Below are 19895 nucleotides of genomic sequence, written 5' to 3' on the forward strand. Positions count from 1 at the left end.
CATGCACCCTTGTGCATAATATGAGATCATTTGAACAAACTATGCCATGAATGTGGCCATAGGATTGATCATTTGGCTTGAAAGCCATGAATCTTCACGCATGATAGCTCATTTCTGATAACACTTTTTAAAAAGAATTGTTGTATTACAAGTTTATTATTTTTCCTGGTAACTTGGTCATATATAATGACACAATGCGAAGGTTTTCCAATTTTTTGATTTTTTTGAACTTTTTATGCCCGTATCAAAATGCGGTCAAAACGGCGGGAATGACCGTTCCTAGCTAGTGGTTGAATCTTGGAATTTTTTGGTGTTTCTCTGATTAAATAGATACTTATGTAACTAGAAATGATTTTTGGAAAAAATAAATAGCAAACTATGAGGCAGCTGCAGTTCAAATTTGACCCGCTTTCACCTGAATCGGCGGAAATTTGTCTTTTTCACGAGAGGTGGATCAAAACTTTTTACACCCAACCATTTGGTCAATTGTGCATTAAATATGGCCTAGTATTTTATAAAAATGATTTGGTCCAATTTTGCAACAATTATTTGGGAGGTCCTTCACAAAAAAACCTCCTTTGGGGCACTCAAAAATGGAAAATGGTTTTTTCGTCCAAAAAAAATGAAAACTTCCTTAGGCAACATTGTTTGCCATTCCAATATGCACCCTTGTGCACAATATGATATCATTTGAACAAACTATGCCATGAATGTGGCCATAGGATTGATCATTTGACTTGAAAGCCATGAATCTTCACGCATGATAGCTCATTTCTAATAACACTTTTTTAAAAGAATTTATGTATTACAAGTTTATTATTTTTTCCTGGTAACTTGGTCATATATAATGACACAATGCGAAGGTTTTCCAATTTTTTTGAGTTTTTTGAATTTTTTATGCCTGTTTCAAAATGCGGTCAAAACGGCGGGAATGATCGTTCCTAGCTAGTGGTTGAATCTTGGAATTTTTTTTGGTGTTTCTATGATTAAATAGATACTTATGTACCTAGAAATGATTTTTGGAAAAAATAAAGAGCAAACTACAAGGCAGCTACAGTTCAAATTTGACCCACTTCCTACTGAATCGGCGGAAGTTTGTCTTTTTCACCAGAGGTGGATCAAAACTTTTTACATCCAACCATTTGGTCAATTGTGCATTAAACATGACCTAGTATTTTATAAAATTGATTTGGTCCAATTTTGCAACAATTATTTGGTAGGTCCTTAAAAAAACCTCATTTTGGGCACTCAAAAAATGGAAAATGATTTTTTCGTCCAAAGAAAATGAAAACTTCCTTAGACAACATTGTTTGCTATTCCAAAATGCACCCTTTTACGCAATATGAGATCATTTTTTGAATTTTTCATGTGAAAAAGTAGAAAAAAGGAATGCTCAGGGATTCTTTTTTGAAACATAAATTGTCTTTTTGATGAGAGGTGAATCAAAAGCATTTTACATTTTAAGATTTGGTCAACTGTACATAAAATGTTGTCTTATAGTTTTGGAAAATGGCGTGGTGCCATTTTGAAAGAAATATTTGGTAGATTCTTCACAAAAAAAGAATTTTGTCATTCCAAAAGTAGAAAATGATTTTTTCCCCTAAAAACTCATTTCTCATAACACTTTTTAAAGATATTTGTCTTATTCCAATTCCAAGTTTGTTAGTTTTCCTAAAAAACTAGGTCACATTTGCTGACACAATGAGAATGTTTTTATTTTTTTGAATTCTCATATCATAAAACTGTTTATATGAGTCGACATCTTATTTTTAATTGATTAAGACCAACTTAGATGGTCATAACGTGTACTGGGCTCTAATTGGTCCATGAGAATGTCACGCGGATCGTGCCTTCAGCGCCGTCGGATGCTCCTCTCTAGATCCAGATCCGATGACAGCCCTTTCTCCCTCACCCCCTCTTTGTCTGAAAAAAAGGAAACTCCCTCCCACACACGAACCCTAGCGTCGTCTCCCAACCCCTCTCCAGATCCAGATCCACCACCCTCTCCCTCTCCCCTCACCTCCCCTCTCCCTCTCCCCTCGCCAACTCGTCTCGCCTAGCCCCAGCCTGCTCCTCCCTTGCTTCTTCACAAAGAAAGAAACCACGACCCCAAAGACATCAGAGAGAGCAGCGAGAGAGGAAAAAAACAAAGTCTTAGCAGCGGCGATGGCGAGCGGCAGCGGCCCGATGAAGAAGAAGGAGCTGGGCGAGACCCACGACGTCCTCCGCTTCGGCGTCAACGACAGTGTTCGCGACAACTTCGCGCCGGCGCACCCCGTCCAGGCCACCATCCACAAGGTAAACCCTCCCCCCTCCCCGATCCACCCCCGTTCGCCCCCCAAACCCTAGCGCGCGCTGAATCCAAGTTTTTTTTTTCTTTTTTGGGTGCAGGAGGCCAAGTTCTGGGACGAGAAGAAGAAGTTCAGGACCGAGGCCATCTACGGATCCGCCTTCAACATCCGCAGGGATCTCGATGCCCATATCCTCTCCAGGTACCAGCTCATTCGCTTCCCCGCCGCCCCGTCCTTTCCCCTCCCGGGAAACTAGAATCCTGCTATAGATTTGATCAGCTTTAGCGGCGTCATCTGGCCGCTGGAATTTGATTGAGGGCGTCTATAGGAATTTTCAGTCAGTTTGATCACACCAGATGTGTTAATATCTTGTACTGTCCTGGTGCTAAACGGCACGCAAGGCGTTCCTGTTGGGGCGCCCGGTTCACTATCTGTCAGATGGATTGTTCGTTTTATCAGATTGCAATGAACCAGTAGATTTAATTAAATAAATGCGCAAGTAGGATTCTCTTTGTCAAACTATGTCATTTTCTTGATGACATAAACAAAAGAAAGGTGTGAAGCACTGCTTTGCTCTTATAGCAGAGTGATGGTGCTAACAGAAAGCCTTGCTGTTTTTGGTACAAGCTCACATCAAGGGGTGTATTGATTTATCAGTTGTACCTGGAATGCATGCGAATATAAGTTATAATTCTATTGGTGTGCACAACTGCAGTCAGAAACAAATAAAAGACTCTGGCCCAAGAAAGGAACGAGAAGATTCAGTGAAAATTACACTGAATGGACAGTGTCAAGAAGATTATACAAAAAAACTGTGATGAAAGAAATTGAACGGGGTACTTACCAGCCACGTCAGTTCGGATGGTTATGAAAACCATTGAGCCAAAGGCATACATATAAAGATATCATAAACATAAATTTTGAAATGGCTAGTAATTCAGGCTTCCAGCAAAACCCATGGTCAGTTTGTGTTTAGTATGGTCAGATTCTTTTTTATGTTAACTTCAGTTCAAGCTTCTGTGCGCCTAGGTTCACTATCTGCTGCTTGTAGGATACTTACTCCATGGCTGATAATATCAGCATGATGGATAAATCTTATGTTTCACCCTGTCATTTGTTCTCAAGAGGCCAAGTGGTTTTCTGCAAAAAGCATCTAGAAGTATTGTAAATTCACAAGAAATAACAAAATTGTTTAAAGTTTATTTGGGTTGGATCTATATATACACTATTTTCTTAAAACACGAACCTATTTTCTTAAAACACAAACCTGTACATTCACAGCTGAATAGATGATACATTTTTTTTGATCTGTACATGCAATTTTTTGCACTGGATTGGTGGTTAGTTTTATGTACCGTTTGAATTATAACAGAATAGCATTAGTATTGCTCTGATTTAGTTCTCATCAAAATCAACAGCCCTCTCTTGTGTTCCTGTTATGAGAATTGTTCCTTCAAGGATATGCTAGAATGACATATGTGTTCAATCTTCAATGTGAACAATTTCTGTTTTCCTCTTAGTTTTGGCCCCTAAATATTTTTCTTGAAGCTCCACTGCCGCATCTTGTTCCTGGTAAAAATATGAAGGAATCCCTTTTAACTTGTTCCTGTTCACATACACATGTTCACGAGCACACATTGACATGGCCAAGCCTCATGTGCACATGGTGAGTGAGCTTCAGAATTGAATTTTGTTTTTGCTGGGTCAGCTCAACCCAAAAGAACTGTGTCACACACATTTTTTTCAAATAAACTGAAGCATTCTTTTTTTTCATTTCATTTCATCATGTGTGTGCCAGATGCTTTTACTTCTGCAACGCGAATGAGCTAATGACGAACTACTCTAATTTAAATGAGTTGGGATCCATCACTACAATATGAGTGTCTTTGCATTTTACTTAGCTTGTAATCGATAACCCAGTCCTTAACTAAATATTTGATTACATCATGAGGTTTTCTACAAATTAGTAGGGTAGTGGTTTCAGCTGCTGCATTGTTGCTTATATTTGATACTACACAATGTGACTGGAGTTTATTGTGATTTGTAGAAGATAGAATCTGGATGCAATTGCTTTGATATTCCTGTTTGGCCCCCAGTCACGGTCATGAAGTACAATGAGGTGTCCTCATCTGACTATTTCTCCAATGGGTAAGCCTCACTGCCAATCTTTCAAGTAGTAGTAGTACGGTGTCGCTATCATCTCTGTTTGTATATAAGTATGCCACTGTTGAGGTTTAGCAATCTCTGTTATGGTGTTGATCTGAATGATGCTTTTCTGTATGTGACAGCGAACTGGCTACCCTCGTGTAGTTGAGCAATTAGTATCCATACATGCCCAGTGCATGCCTAAATCCTGAGTTTTATTTTTAAACACCTCTCCATATATGTGTAGTGCCTATTGTAATTGTCAAGTGTGAATTCTGTATATGAGGTGTGTTCTCCTTGTAGTAATTTCTAGTAGCCTGCTTGTTATGTGTAGAGTGCACAACACATTACATGTATTGAGGATGAAATGGTCAGAGTATGGCATTTTCAATTGAACTTACTTTTTTGGTGTTGAGCTGTCCATAAATTGGTGTTGGTACCATGATGCTTGAACTGTTATTTTCTTTTGGTAAATGAACTACTGCTTTGGTGCATAGATGTATCTTCATGAGTCACAACACTCCTGACATGTAGGCGACTGGAGTGCACCAGAAGCATTGACGGTGACTCAGTCCTCGGCGCCACCCTCTGCTAGAGCGGTGCGTCCCCTCTCTGTTCTCCCAGCCACCCCTAAGTTTTGGATTTGGATCGTTTCTGTGAACTCTAGCCATGCTCACCTGTAAATCTGTTTTGATGTTTAAACCGTGACTTATGATAATCTGGTTTCATCGCCTTCCAGGGACAACATATATACGCTCAATACACTCTACTTGTTTTCCTGTATAGTTTTCTTACTTGTTTTCCTTTATGCGTTCACTCTTTTTCAGGAGCTCCAAGCCTAATTTTTTTCCTTTATGTTCACTCTTTTACAGGAGCTCCAGTCCTAATTTTTCTGAGTGTGAAGCCGTGAAGCCAAGTGCGAAGCAGTGAATGCTGGAGAGAGATGATGCTGGAGAGATGCCCTTCCTGTAGGTTTGCACATAAGCGGAAGTTCCTGGGTATGCAAGATTTGATGGTTAAACTAGCTGATGTGATGTGAATGAGTGTATGGAAACTGGTTGTTGTGATGTGAATGAGTGTATGTAGTTTCACATGTTCTGCTATATAGCATATTGTAATAAACTTATTTTAGCTATTATTTGAAGATTTTCATATGCTTTCTCTCTTCTGTCTGTTTGAAATATACATATATATTGCTTATTAATAAGCTGTGAAAAATCTGAAATTTGGGACCCATCTGTAAACTGGAGCTGGGAAAAAAAACTGGAAATAAAAAATAAATTGACTGCAAAATGTTGTGCGCTAGAAAATAAAAAGGCCAAATTGTAAGCCAGGCCCATGTAGCTGACCAAAATTAACATAAAATACGTATATTAAAAGGGCTTGCGTAAAAAAATACATGGGCCGAATTACTGGGTCAGACCCATGTAGCTAATAAAAGCACAGGAAAAATACATTAAAAAGGCCGAATTGTTGGGCTAGGCCCATGTAGAAAATCAAATTGGACCGGGATGATTCTTGTGCCACATCAGATTGCCACGTCGGATGCCTACGTGGCTTGGGGAGGCTGCTAGTGACCAAAACAAAACAACAGGCATATTTTGGTCGTAAACGTCTACGACCTTGTGATAGAGAAGGTCGTTAATTTCAGTTTACGACCGCCAGCTTTTGACCTTCTGTTTTTGGACACAAAAAAGTCACAAATGAAAAACAATGACCTTTCAGTGACCAATAGTCAAGGTCACAAGTTGACATATTTCTTATAGTGTTCGGGAACGTGATTTTCTCACCGAACGTGATCCAGGAGACTTGGACCCTGCTCCAAGGAACAAAAGAGGGGGTCACAAGGGTGGGGGGCGCCCCCCCTAGGGCGCACCCCCTGCCTCGTGGGCCCCTCGGTGATCCACCGACGTACTCCTTCCTCTTATATATACACACGTACCCCCAAACAATCAGAACAGGAGCCAAAAACCTAATTCCACCACCGCAACTTTTTGTATCCACGAGATCCCATCTTGGGGCCTGTTCCGAAGCTCCGCCGGAAGAGGGCCGTCATCACAGAGGGCTTCTACATCATCATAGCCTCTCCGATGAAGTGTGAGTAGTTTACCTCAGACCTTCGGGTCCATAGTTAGTAGCTAGATGGCTTCTTCTCTCTCTTTGAATCTCAATACAAAGTTCTCCCCCTCTCTTGTGGAGATCTATTCGATGTAATTTTCTTTTTGCGGTGTGTTTGTTGAGATCGATGAATTGTGGGTTTATGATCAAGTCTATCTATGAATAATATTTGAATCTTCTCTGAATTCTTTTATGTATGGTTGGTTATCTTTGCAAGTCTCTTCGAATTATCCGTTTGGTTTGGCCAACTAGATTGGTAGTTCTTGCCATGGGAGAAGTGCTTAGCTTTGGGTTCGATCTTGCAGTCTCCTTACCCAGTGACAGAAGGGGCAGCAAGGCACGTATTGTATCGTTGCCATCGAGGATAACAAGATGGGGTTTATTTCATATTGCATGAATTTATCTCTCTACATCATGTCATCTTGCTTAAGGCGTTACTCTGTTTTTAACTGAATACTCTAGATGCATGCTGGATAGCGGTCAATGAGTGGAGTAATAGTAGTAGATGCAGAATCATTTCGATCTACTTGTCATGGACGTGATGCCTATATACATGATCATGCCTAGATATTCTCATAACTATGCTCAATTCTGTCAATTGCTCAACAGTAATTTGTTCACCCACCGTAGAATACTTATGCTCTTGAGAGAAGCCACTAGTGAAACCTATGGCCCCCGGGTCTATTCTCATCATATCAATCTCCATCACTTTAATTTTGTTTTGCTTTTTACTTTGCCTTTACTTTTTACTTTGCATCTTTATACCAAAAATACCAAAAATATTATATCTATCAGATCTCACTCTCGTAAGTGACCGTGAAGGGATTAACAACCCCTAATCGCGTTGGTTGCGAGTAGCTATCATTTTGTGCAGGTACGAGGGACTTGAGCATGGCCTCCTACTAGATTGATACGTTGGTTCTCAAAAACCGAGGGAAATACTTACGCTACTCTGCTGCATCATCCCTTCCTCTTCGGGGAAAACCAATGCAAGCTCAAGACATAGCATACACCCGCTGGGTGTTTTGTTGTCTTTGGTATTTGCGCTCTTCCACTCGGTCTGGGCGAGTAGGATATGAACCGGTGGGGGCACGCTACATGCACCCACTGGGTGTAGTCCCCGAGACTGCTGGCAGTCGACTGGGGTCTGAATAGTTTTTTTTAACTTGACCCGGGCGGACCGGTCGAGTTGGGTCTGAATCAGCGGGGGCACGCCAAGTGCACCCGCTGGTGTAGTCCCCGAGACCGCAGTCGACTGCGTGCAGTCGACTGGGGTCTAAGTGAACTCTTTAAGTTTTATTCACTCAAAAGTAAATAACCTTTGATCTTGTCGATTGACACGTCTTTTGCCTCCTACAGAAATCTTGTACTCTCATTTCCAAGTTCCCTGAACTTGAGGAGAAGCAGAGGCAACTCAACCTCGACTTGGAGCTGGCCCAACAGAATTTGAAGAAAGCTCAAGATGAAGCTACTGGTATGGAAGGTAACTGCCTGTTGACTATTCACGTCGATCGTCTTTTAAAATATTTCTTCGATCTCTTGTTTGATGCGATTGCTTCTTTTGTAGAGAAAATGAAGTTGGCTCTGGAGAAAAAGGACTCAGACCTTGCAGCTGCACAGAAGGAAGCCCAGGATAAGACTGCCCTTGCAGACCAGAAGCTGGCTTCAGTCGGGGCGTTGGAAGGGGAGGTGAACAAGATGAAGTCCTGTCTCAATGAGTCTAACCGAGAAGTGAGTCGTCTGAAGAAGGATAAAATTGTCCTGAATGAAAAGCTGGAGTCTGCGGTCCACAAGAGGAATGATACGGAAGCTTATCTAAGAACTCTTGCCAAGAAGCTCTATCTTATGCTGGAAGGTACTCCTTTTAAACCGACTGTGTTGATGCTTGCAAATGAATCCTGTCCAGTCGACTCTCTAATTTTTTGACTACAGAATTCTGTCAAGACTTTGACGAGGAAACCGGAAGGGTAGAGACGGGTCTGGATCCTATCGCTTCTCCAGTTTGCGACGAAACTGCCATGAACGTGCTCCGACTGGAGTCTCATGTCGCCAGCGTCACAAGTTACCTCACGCGTCTGAAGGTGGCAGTCTCACGAGTTGACTCATTACTCTGGCCAAGGGCGACGCTTCAAAATGACCTGGAATCTCTGATGGCTCGACTCGACGAGATCCCTGATCGAGTGCAAGAATGGAAGAAGTCCTCCGCCCGGTGTGGTGCTGACGTGGCGCTGTCCTTGGTACGAGTCCACTGCAAGGAGGCTCGTGAAGACAAGCTGGAGGTGATCAAGGTCGCCAACACCAAAAGGCATGACTTCCAGCCCTTCATGGAGACTTTCATCGCTGCTGCCACTCAGATCGCGGATGGGATCGACTTGGACGAATTCGTCGAACCTGCCAGCCCTCCTCCTGTCGAGTGAACAAACTTATGAGATTTGAATCTATCTTAAATTTGCCTCGGAATGCCGAGTGATTGCTGTAATCGTTAAACTCCTTTGGGCTTGATGCTAGAATACTTTTGATTTGCTGCTTGGAACTTTAGGATTTATCCGAATTGCTTTTGAGTATACTTGCGATTGCTTTTGGGATCTGCTCCGTTGTGTTTGTGGCATGGCTCAAAGGAGAAGGTTGCAGTCGACCTGCGCTTCGTCGTCCTTGCGAACAAGGATGGAGCGTACGTTGTATTTGTGGCATAGCTCGAAGAAGAGGGTCGCGGTCGACCTGCGCCTCGTCATCCTTGCGGACAAGGATGGAGCGTAAATTGTATTTGTGGCATAGCTCGGAGAAGAGGGCCGCGGTCGACCTGCGCTTTGTCGTCCTTGCGGACAAGGATGGAACGTACGTTGTATTTGTGGCGTAGCTCGGAGAAGAGGGCCGCGGTCGACCTGCGCCTCGTCATCCTTGCGGACAAGGATGGAGCGTATGTTGTATTTGTGGCGTAGCTCGGAGAAGAGGGCCGCGGTCGACCTGCACCTCGTCGTCCTTGTGGATTTTATAAACTTAGGCGAGCACTGGACTGCAGCTAAGCCTCCGAGTGGGAGGGTTGCTCACCACTCGGTAGGATTTTACAAACTTAGGCGAGTACTGGACTGTAGCTAAGCCTCCGAGTGGGAGGATCGCTCACCACTCGGTAGGATTTTACAAACTTACGCGATTACTGGACTGCAGCTAAGCCTCCGAGTGGGAGGACTGCTCACCACTCGGTAGGATTTTACAAACTTAGGCGAGTACTGGACTGCAGCTAAGCCCCCGAGTGGGAGGATTGCTCACCACTCGGTAGGATTTTACAAACTTAGGCGAGTACTGGACTGCAGCTAAGCCTCCGAGTGGGAGGATTGCTCACCGCTCGGTAGGATTTTACAAACTTAGGCGAGTATTGGACTGCAGCTAAGCCTCTGAGTGGGAGGATTGCTCACCACTCGGTAGGATTTCACAAACTTAGGTGAGTACTAGACTGCAGCTAAGCCCCCGAGTGGGATGGTTGCTCACCACTCGGTAGGATTTTACAAACTTAGGCGAGTACTGGACTGCAGCTAAGCCCCTGAGTGGGAGGATTGCTCACCACTCGGTAGGATTTTACAAACTTAGGCGAGTACTGGACTGCAGCTAAGCCCCCGAGTGGGAGGATTGCTCACCACTCGGTAGGATTTTACAAACTTAGGCGAGTACTGGACTGCAGCTAAGCCCCCGAGTGGGAGGATTGCTCACCACTCGGTAGGATTTTACAAACTTAGGCGAGTACTGGACTGCAGCTAAGCCCCCGACTGGGAGGATTGCTCTCCACTCGGTAGGATTTTACAAACATAGGCGAGTACTGGACTGCAGCTAAGCCCCCGAGTGGAAGGATTTCTCACCACTCGGTAGGATTTTACAAACTTAGGCGAGTACTGGACTGCAGCTAAGCCCCTGAGTGGGAGGTTTGCTCACCACTCAGTAGGATTTTCTTTCGAGCTTAGGCGAAACGGATTCGCGGCTAAGCCTCCCGAGTGAGAGGCTTGCTCATCACTCGGTAGGATTTTCTTTCGAACTTAGGAGAAACGGATTCGCGGCTAAGCCCACCCACTGGGGGATTTCGAAGGTAAATAAAAACAACAACAATCGTGTGAGAAGACTGAAAAGCTCTTGTCTTTGACGAACAAATTACAAAGGTACTTCTTATTCCATTTTATTCGAACGAGTGCTTAAGTATAAAAGGGGTGAAGCAGCTCCGCGTTCCAAGCCCGTCGCTCGTCCTTCTGATGCTCAATGCTTTAAAGATGGTATGCTCCATTGTGGAGAACTTTGGTGATGATGAAGGGGCCTTCCCAAGCCGGGGCGAGCTTGTGTGGTTTCTGTTGATCCACTCGAAGAACCAGGTCTCCCTCTTGAAAGGTTCGACCCCTCATGTTTCTGGTGTGGAATCGACTCAAGTCTTGCTGATAAATGGTCGACCGGATCAAGGCCATCTCTCTTTCCTCCTCTAAGAGGTCGACTGAATCTTACCGGGCCTGCTCTGCTTCCTCTTCGGAGAAGAGCTCGACTCGGGGTGCGTTGTGGAGCAGGTCACTTGGCAGAACAACTTTGGCTCCATAGACCAAAAAGAAAGGAGTTCGTCCAGTTGACCGATTGGGAGTTGTCCTCAACTCCCAAAGAACTGATGGAAGTTCATCGACCCAAGCGCCTTGTCGGGTGGTAGGTGCGACATATGCCAACGGGTGGCTTATCATTGTGGGAGCCAGAAAGACATCGCCGGTGCCTGGAAACGGGATAAGGCGAAGACATGCATGCCGGCGGATCTTACCCAGCTTCGGGGCTCTCCGTGGAGATAACACCCCTACTGCTGCTCTGCGGGGTCTCCGCATGTTCACTAGATGAATCGAGTAACAATACAACGCTCCTTGAGCTGTTTGGTGGGAGGAGGAAGTAGGGCACGGCAAGCCTGCTTCTTCTCCTCATGGGGTGTCTAGGACTAGTATGGGGTCGAACCCTTTGCATGGGTGCTCCGGGGGGTTTATATAGGCCTACCCCCCGGGGGTACAATGGTAATCCAGCTAGGCGCGGGGCCCAGCCGTCTGTGACTGCACTCGCCGGCTTCTGCGCCGGCCGCTGGGGCCCACCGACTGCTGGGTCCCGCCGGCTGCCGGCCCCTTGGTCGACAGGCAGGCCCCACTGTCCAGGGCCTGGTCGGCGGCTGGTTACTGTGGCTTCATCTTGTTGACGTGAGCTTTATCGTGGTAAGCGCGGCTACAGTACCGCCGCCTGTCGGGCGATCGCTGTAGCCTTACCGCGTCTTGTCTCCTTAATGGGGCGTCCTCTTCGAGGGAGGCGGCAAGCCGGCTGCGGGGAGCCGGCTCTGTCTTGGGCCGACTAGCCGGAGGCGCGGCCGCCTTCGGGCGTCTCTCTTCTCAAAGGGTCCCACCGCCTGTGGGCCATGCTAGCGGCCCGTCGTGGGTGATGCCAGGGTCAACATGGCAACAGTGCTGCGCCGGACGGGTCATGCCTACCCCGTACGGCGCACTGTGCCAGGCGTGCTCCGGGATTCGGGGGTGGTAGGCTCTTCTATAGCCACGCCCCGTCGCACCGCCGTTAGGTGGGTGCAAACTTTTGTGGGTACGGTCTGGACCGCTTTATGGGGAGCCGGCTTCTTGGAGTCGGCCTTCTCATGGCCGGCTTCTTGGAGTCGGCCTTCTCAGGAGGGCTAAAGTCGGACCGCCTTCCGAAAGCCGGCCTGGGTTGCAGCCAGCTAGGGGAAGGCGGCCCCATGTCTTGGATTCTTGAGAGCCGGGCGGGCTCGTAACTTTTTTCAGAAGGGCCAGGGGAAGCCGGCTAGGCTACCCATGGCTATTTACTCCGACAGTAGTCCCTGAAGCTGATCGAGCTCCGAGGCGAGCAGGGGGACGAGAAGCTTGGTCAGCTTCCCATCCCGAAGGGCCGGCCTTGCGGGCGTATGCCGACTTCAGAGAGCTCCGCGTCTTACAGGCGGGAGGAGGGGGGACCTGCGCGCTGACTACGCCCCCCCCCCGCGGTCACGTGGCAGCGGGGTCCTGCGAGCGCACGCGCGCGACGGGACGCCGCCGCAGGCCCGGGCCCGCCACTCGCGAGCCTTGATCCGGGCGCGGATCTTCCGTGGCCCACAGGGGCCGCTCGCCTTCTCGAGGCAGTTTTGTTTCGCCGTTAAGGCTCGATAATCGCGGGACGTGGGGAGTGGGCACGATCGATCCCCACGCTTCTGCACGCCGCGCCTCCTCGGCTCCGCCACGTGAGCCTATAAGTAGGGGGGGAGGGAGAGCGACAGAGGTTCGCACGCTCTCTCCCACTCCACCCCTCCTAACCCTCGTCTTCTTCCTCTCGCTGCCGTTGCAGCTTCCCGTCTCTGCGCCGCCACGTTTCTACACCACCTCGCTCCCATGGCGTTGTCAAGCTCGTGGGATGGCTCCAACGTCCATGAAGACCACGTGGAGTTCCTTCGCCAGACCCGGCGCCGACCGCGTACAGGTCCGCCTGGCGCCCGCGAAGGAGATCTCGCCGGTGCCGGAGGAGGGCGAGCGGATCGTCTTCCGCTCGCACTGCCTGCGCGGCTTCGGCCTTCTGGCGAGCGGGTTTCTGCGCTCTTTCCTCGACTTCTACAACCTCCAGCCGCATCACCTCATGCCTAATGCGGTGATGCTGCTGTCGGCCTTCGTCTCCCTCTGCGAAGGCTTCTTGGGGCTGCTCCCCACGCTGGAGCTCTGGGGAGAGTTCTTCTAGAGCAAGCTCGGCACGGTTGTCACCGGCGTGCCCGCCCCCTGCGGAGCCTTCATCGCCATGAGGAGGGTGAGCGAGAACAACCCGTTCCCGCCCATCCCCCTGATCCAATCGGTGAAGGTTTGGCAATGATCTTATTTCTATGTGAAGAACGTCGCCGAGGAAGGAGACTACATCAACCCGCCGGCTTACGTAGCCGGCCCGCCGGCTGGGAGGCAGCCCTCGTGGAGCTTCCGGTCCCGGTCATTGACTCCGGCCGGGAACGCCGCCATCTCCCGGCTTCGGGTGTTGATTCAGTCGGAAGGCTTGCGCGGGGCCGACTTGGTGGCCGCCTTCGTGGAGCGCCGGATCCTTCCTCTCCAAAGCCGGCCTCATATGACGTGTCAGATGAGCGGCCGCTTCGACCCAAGCCGTCTGAGCACATGGGAAATGCCCCACGCGGAGGTGGCACTCATGGTTAACTACATCGCCAACTGCAAGCTTGCCGGGGACTGGAAATACGGCAAGGCGCCGTATTCTCACGCCAATCCTCCGCCCGTGGTAAGTTTCTCTCTCTTCTTCTTTTTGTCGTCGGCCGGCTTCATGACGGCCGGCTTCTGACTAGTCGGTTCTTTTGAGCAGAACCCTCTTCTTGCGCCGCCGGCTGGGGCAGCGGGAATTGAACGCCAGTACGCCCCCGACCGCACGGTGGATGACGTTGACGACCCGGACTTGGGGGCGGCCGCCATGAAAGACGCCGTCGTGGGGGACAGCGTCGAGCCCGGAGGCTCAAGGTTTACAGCGAGCTTCGAGGACTGGCCGGACGATTTCGAAGCCGAAGTCGCCCCGCGTCACCAGCCGGCGGCCGACCAACAGGGCGCGGGCTCGTCTGTCGCGCCGGCTGCCGGCGGCGCGCCGAAGCGCCGGGCCGCCCTAGGCCTCTTCGGCAGTCGGCCGAAGAAGTCCAAGCCCTCCGCCGCGGCAACAAAGCGAGATGAGGCGGCCGCGAAGGCGGCCCGCTTCCGCAAGGCGGTGAAGCAGCCCCAGGCGGTCTCGGCGTAAGTCTTCAATTGCCTTGCCGCATTCTCGTCATCATTCTCTTTCTCTTTGAATATTCTTCTTAACTTTTCCTCGCTTGCTGGACAGGGCGCCACTTTCCCTTGAGCGGGGTCCGGGCGGCTCCGTCGTGGGGCCGGCTGGAGGGTCTTCGTGCTCCCGCCGCGTGGACCCCCGCGCCGATCTCAGGGAGGCCACAGAGCGGAACGCCCGCGAAGCGCGGGAGGAGCGCGAGGCGGCGGAGAAGGCGGCCGCCCAGGCGACGAGGGGGCAGGCCGAAGCGGCGGCCAAGGCCCAGACGGAGGCGGCTACCGCAGAGACGGAGGCGGAAAGCTCGCGCGACCAGCCTCCACCGCTCGCCATTCCTCTCCGAGCCGTAGCCCCCGACACCCCGTTGCCCTTGGCGGAGGAGATCGTCCAAGACCCGCCGCTATTGGAGAGGGGGGAGGACCCCGTGGCCTTTGCGAAGAAGGCGCCGCCGGCAGCACCAACCGGAGCGGGCCAAGGCGGCCAATCGTCAGCGGCACCGGAGGGGCCAATCGGAGGTGAGCCGGAGAACCGAGCCGGCCTCGAGGTGTAGCCGGCGACGGGCCGGCGCGCAGGGGAAGGCGCCGCTCCGCCCGAGTCGCGCCGAGTCGTGGGCGCAGGCCAGTCGGTGGAGGATCTGGAGGCGGTCAGCACCGCCATGTCCGAGTGGACTCCCAGCGGGGGAACTGGCGAGCTAAATGTGGCGGCTCAAGGGGTCCGGAGTCGGCTGCAAGCTTAGGCCGCCCTGCTGCAGCAGCTCACCCAGGAGTTCTTGTCAACGCGAGCCACTGTCCGGGTGAGTCCTTCGTTCTTGGCCGCTTTGCTTTCTTAATTCCTTCCATGGGGGCGCGTCAGCGCACCCACTAGGTGTAGTCCCCGAGATTCGGGCCGACTGCTGCGCAGTCGGGTCGGATCTTTCTCGACGACTATCTTACTTTGCTTTTTTCAGAACTTTCAGGAATACCACAACCTTCGTGCTGCCGCCTTCAACTCCCAGGCTCGGGAGTTGAGCCGGCGGACCGACGACCTGGCCGACAGCCAAAGTAAGTACTTGGTTTTGTCTGTCTCTTGTGGGGGCGCGTCAGCGCACCCACTGGGTGTAGTCCCCGAGATTCGGGCCGACTTCTGCGCAGTCGGGTCGGATCTTTCTTGACGACTCTTTTCTTATTGGTTTTTCTTTTTCTTTGTCTTCAGGGGCCAACGCCGACTTGAGGAAGGAGCTCGGCGAAGCGAAGGCCGCCCTTCACACCAAGGAGGCCGAGTGCGCCGCCTTGGTCCAGGAACGAGATCGCCTAGCCAAGAAGCTGGCCGACCAAGAGGAGAGCCACAAAGCGGCCCTGCAGGCGGCGCAGGAAAGTGAAGCCGCCTTGATGGCGGAGTATGAGATGGAGGCGGCGAGCCCTGGACGAAGGCTTCGGCCGGATCGAGGACTTGATCGACGGTAAGTTGCCTTCTTAGCCCTTCTCCTGCCCCTTGCTGCCTGGGTTTTTTGAGTTATCTTGAGCCGTTGCTTGTTGTTTCTTGCAGATTACTTCCCAGGCTACTCCGCCTTCGCCGCCCAAAGCATTGAGGCCCATTGCGAGGCGCGCCGTCAAGCGGGGGCCAACATTGCGCCGGATGCGAACCGGACCCTTGAGGAGCAGCTCCTGGCTATCCAGGCATGGTTGCAGCCGGCTCATCGGATGCTTCGCCGGCTCCAACGTGCCGGGGCGCAAGTGTTGGCCGCCCTCTGGCCCGGCGAGACGATCCCCCGCACCCCAAGCCGAACTGCCGACTGGCTGGAAGTCGCAGTTGGTCGCTTCGAGGCTTGGAAAGCATCAGCGACCCGCCTCGGAGCCGGGCGGGCGTTGGAATTCATTCGGGCTTGGTACCCGGGGCAGAGCCTGGACCAGCTGCGCACTTGGCGGATGGAGGCCGACGTGGAGCTGGAGGAGGTGAGGCCGGCTATCCCCCAGCGAGCTTCGACGATCGCCGAGTGCACCGACATCAGCGTTTTCGCACCCGAAATCGACGATGACGGTGTTTCTTAGCCGGAGGAGTGGTTCAGGCTGAACCCGGCTGTGGGCGAGGACTCGGCGGAGGAGATTGCCTCCGGTGACGAGGGCGAAGAAGACGAAGATGAGGACGACGAAGACGTCGAGCCGGCTGGTGGAACAACCAGCCGACCTCAGGCCGACCGTGCCTCCAGCAACGAGGCGCGTGGAAGCGCACCCTCTGCGGGAGGCGGCGACCAAGCCGAAGTTCGTCAGCCGGCCGGTCCTTCAGCCGGCACGACCGTCTCCGCCAACCAGTCTGGCTCGTCGGCCGCTCCGCCAGCTTGACCTGCCGTCTTTATCTTTCCTGCTTTGTTGTCTTTGAACAATCTTTGTTAAGTTTTCGCAGTTCCACCCACTGGGGGTGTATCCAAACTATGTTGAATGCTGGCCTCTTGGAGGTCTTTTTATGTAAATATTATCATGTGCATGTTTGGTTTCCATTCGCGTATGCTTTTTTATCCTTAGGCTTTTTCCTTTGCCGCCTTCCCTCTTTGGGGAGGCAAGTACTCGAGCTTTCTTGGATTAAAGTGAAGTGAATGGAAACCGGCCGGCCGGCTACTCTGGTAGCCAGTCGGCGGTGTGAGAAAAACCGACTTTTGTTATATTAGTCCGTTAGTCCCTAGCCGTTTTTAGTGTGGGCGTCCGTTCCTACCTTTAACTCTTGCCAGCCGGACAGCCGGTTCTTCGAACTGCGACTTTGGCAAGAGAAGGCTTGAGAGCCGGCACACTACTTGTCTGACTGCGGGTAGGACTTCTAACATAACTCCAGTCGGCCAGTCCCCGAGCCGACTAGTCGAACTCGGTGCTGGACGGAATAAGTAAATGATACGACAAGGTCATAAGCATGATACTTTTCATTCATAAATAAGGGATGGCAGTCCCCGAGCCCTCCTCGGGGGGGCCTATTGTCTTGTACTTAATACAAAAGTTAGCATGATACATACTGCCTTTCAACTGTAAAATCTTCGAAGGAGGTTGGCGTTCCATGGCCGTTCCGACTCCTTGCCGGAGTCGTCTCTCTTGCGTGCTTTCGGCTTCTGTGCATCGATCAGGTAGTAGGAGTCGTTGCCTAGAGCTCTGCTGATGACGAAGGGGCCTTCCCAAGGGGCTGAGAGCTTGTGCTGGCCGGCTGTTCGCTGGATCAGCCGGAGCACAAGATCGCCCTCTTGGAAAGATCTTGGCCTGACCTTCCGACTGTGGTAGCGGCGCAAACCCTGCTGGTAGATTGCAGACCGGCTGAGGGCTAACAGCCGGCTTTCTTCCAGCAGGTCGACGCCGTCTTCTCGTGCTTCCTTGGCCTCCGCTTCCGTGTACATGGTTACCCGAGGCGAGTCGAACTCGATGTCAGTTGGGATGACCGCCTCGGCACCATACACAAGGAAGAAAGGGGTGAAGCCGGTTGACTTGTTTGGTGTAGTGCGCAGGCTCCAGAGGACAGCCGGCAGCTCATCGAGCCAACAGCCGGCGGAGCGCTCCAGAGGTACGACCAGTCGAGGCTTGATACCGGAGAGGATGAGCCCGTTGGCTCGCTCGACCAGGCCGTTTGACTGCGGGTGGGCGACGGATGCTAAGTCTAGCCGGATACCTTGGGCTGCGCAGAAACGTGCCAAGGCTCCTTTGGCAAAATTCGTGCCATTGTCGGTGATGATGCTGTGTGGCACGCCGTACCGAGTTGTTATGTCTGCGATGAACGTCACGGCAGTCGGCCCATTCAGCTTCTTGATCGGCTTTGCCTCAATCCACTTGGTGAATTTGTCCACGGCGACGAGCAAATGCGTCATGCCGCCGCGCGCCGTCTTGAATGGGCCCACCATGTCCAGTCCCCAAACGGCAAAGGGCCAAGTGAGGGGAATGGTCTTGAGTGCCGAAGCCGGCATGTGTTGCTTGGAGCTGAAGAGTTGGCATCCCTTGCAATGTTTGAGTAATTCTTTGGCGTCATCCAAAGCAGTCGGCCAGAAGAAACCATGGCGGAAGGCTTTGGCGACAAGTGATCTTGAGGCCGCATGGTGGCCGCATTCTCCTTGGTGAATGTCTGTGAGGATTGCAATGCCCTTCTCTTGCTCGACGCACCGTTGGAGGATTCCAGTGACGCTGTGCTTGAGTAGTTCTCTGTTGACGATTGTATACGCTCCGGCTCGACACTGGACTTGTCTTGCTTCTGTTTCGTCAGCCGGCAGGTCTTGGTTTACTAGGAAGTTGAGGATGGACTGAGCCCATGATGGAGCCGCGACTTCTTCTACTGCCAAAGTGGCTACTGCCACCAGGGTGGGCGGGCTGGGCGGTGAGGTGCTGGAGTCAGCCGCCGGCTGTAGTGCTGGTGCAGTCCGTGGGCCGGCTACCGCAGTCCTCGAGCCGGTCGTGGCAGTCCCCGAGCCGGTTGCCGAAGTCCCCGAGCTGGCTGCCGAAGTCCCCGAGCCGGCTGCCGAAGTCGCCGGGCCGGCTACGGGGGTCTTGGGGTCGGCTACTTGATTCTTCGAGCCGGACCCAGCCGCATCGGGGTCAGGCGGTACGAAGATGGAATCAGATTCCGGAGACGGCTTGATAGAAGGCTTGAGGAGGCGTTGTAGAGCGATGCCAGTTGGAATTGCTTGCCGAGTGGAGCCTATTTGAGCCAGGGCATCGGCTGGCTCGTTGTCGGCTCGTGGTACGTGGAGGAACTCGCATCCTTCAAAGTATCCGCTGAGTTGTTGGACCAGGAAACGGTATCTCGCCATATTCGCGTCCTTGGCGTCCCAGTCGCCGGATGATTGCTGGACCACCAGGTCCGAGTCGCCATAACATAGGATCCGGCGAATGCCAAGCTCTTTGGCAAGCCGGAGCCCGTGTATGAGCGCCTCGTACTCGGCCACGTTGTTGGAGGCGGCAAAGTGGATCTGTAGCATGTATCTGAGCTTGTCGCCTTTGGGAGAGGTAAGGACGACGCCGGCTCCCAAGCCGGTGCGCATCTTGGACCCGTCGAAGTGCATGCGCGAATGGGTGGAGTCGGGAGCCGGCGGTAGGTACTGGGTCTCGGCCCAGTCGACGAGGAAGTCGGCCAGTGCTTGGGACTTGATGGCAGTGCGGGGTTGGTAGAAGATCATGTAGGGGGCCAGCTCGATGGCCCATTTTGCCACCCGGCCGGATGCATCCCGGCTGCCTATGATCTCGGCTAGCGGGGCAGTGCATACGACCGTGACGGGATGCTCTTGAAAGTAGGGCTTCAGCTTCTTGGCGGTGAAGTACATGCCGTAACACATCTTTTGGTAGTGCGGGTAGTTCTGCTTTGAGGCAGACAACACCTCACTCAAATAATACACCAGCCTCTGGACTGGCTGGGCTCGGCCTTCTTCTGGGCGCTGGACTACGATGACGGTGTTGACCACCCGACTGGTTGCGGCGATGTAAAGGAGCATGGGCTCTTTCTCAGTCGGCGCCGCGAGGACAGGCGGCGTGGCCAGCATCTTCTTCAGCTCGTGGAAAGCTTGGTCGGCCTGGTCGTTCCACTCGAAGTGAGTGCTCTTCTTCATGAGGCGGTAGAGGGGGA

The 19895-nt window shown here is 51.5% G+C and overlaps 1 protein-coding gene across 1 annotated transcript; it reads left to right on the top strand.

Annotated features, from left to right (window-relative positions):
* The first annotated feature begins 2163 nt into the window (after positions 1-2163).
* Positions 2164-5031, top strand: LOC125507514 (cyclin-B1-2-like). The gene is made up of 3 exons (XM_048672073.2): positions 2164-2298; positions 2392-2492; positions 4971-5031. Exons 1-3 carry the CDS (start codon positions 2167-2169, stop codon positions 5029-5031), a joined length of 294 nt encoding a protein of 97 aa, XP_048528030.2. The 5' UTR covers positions 2164-2166.
* Positions 5032-19895: the final 14864 nt, after the last annotated feature.

The sequence above is a fragment of the Triticum urartu genome, chromosome 5A, assembly GCF_056163025.1.
Source record: "Triticum urartu cultivar PI428250 chromosome 5A, HENAU_Tu73, whole genome shotgun sequence".
Lineage (NCBI taxonomy): Eukaryota > Viridiplantae > Streptophyta > Magnoliopsida > Poales > Poaceae > Triticum > Triticum urartu.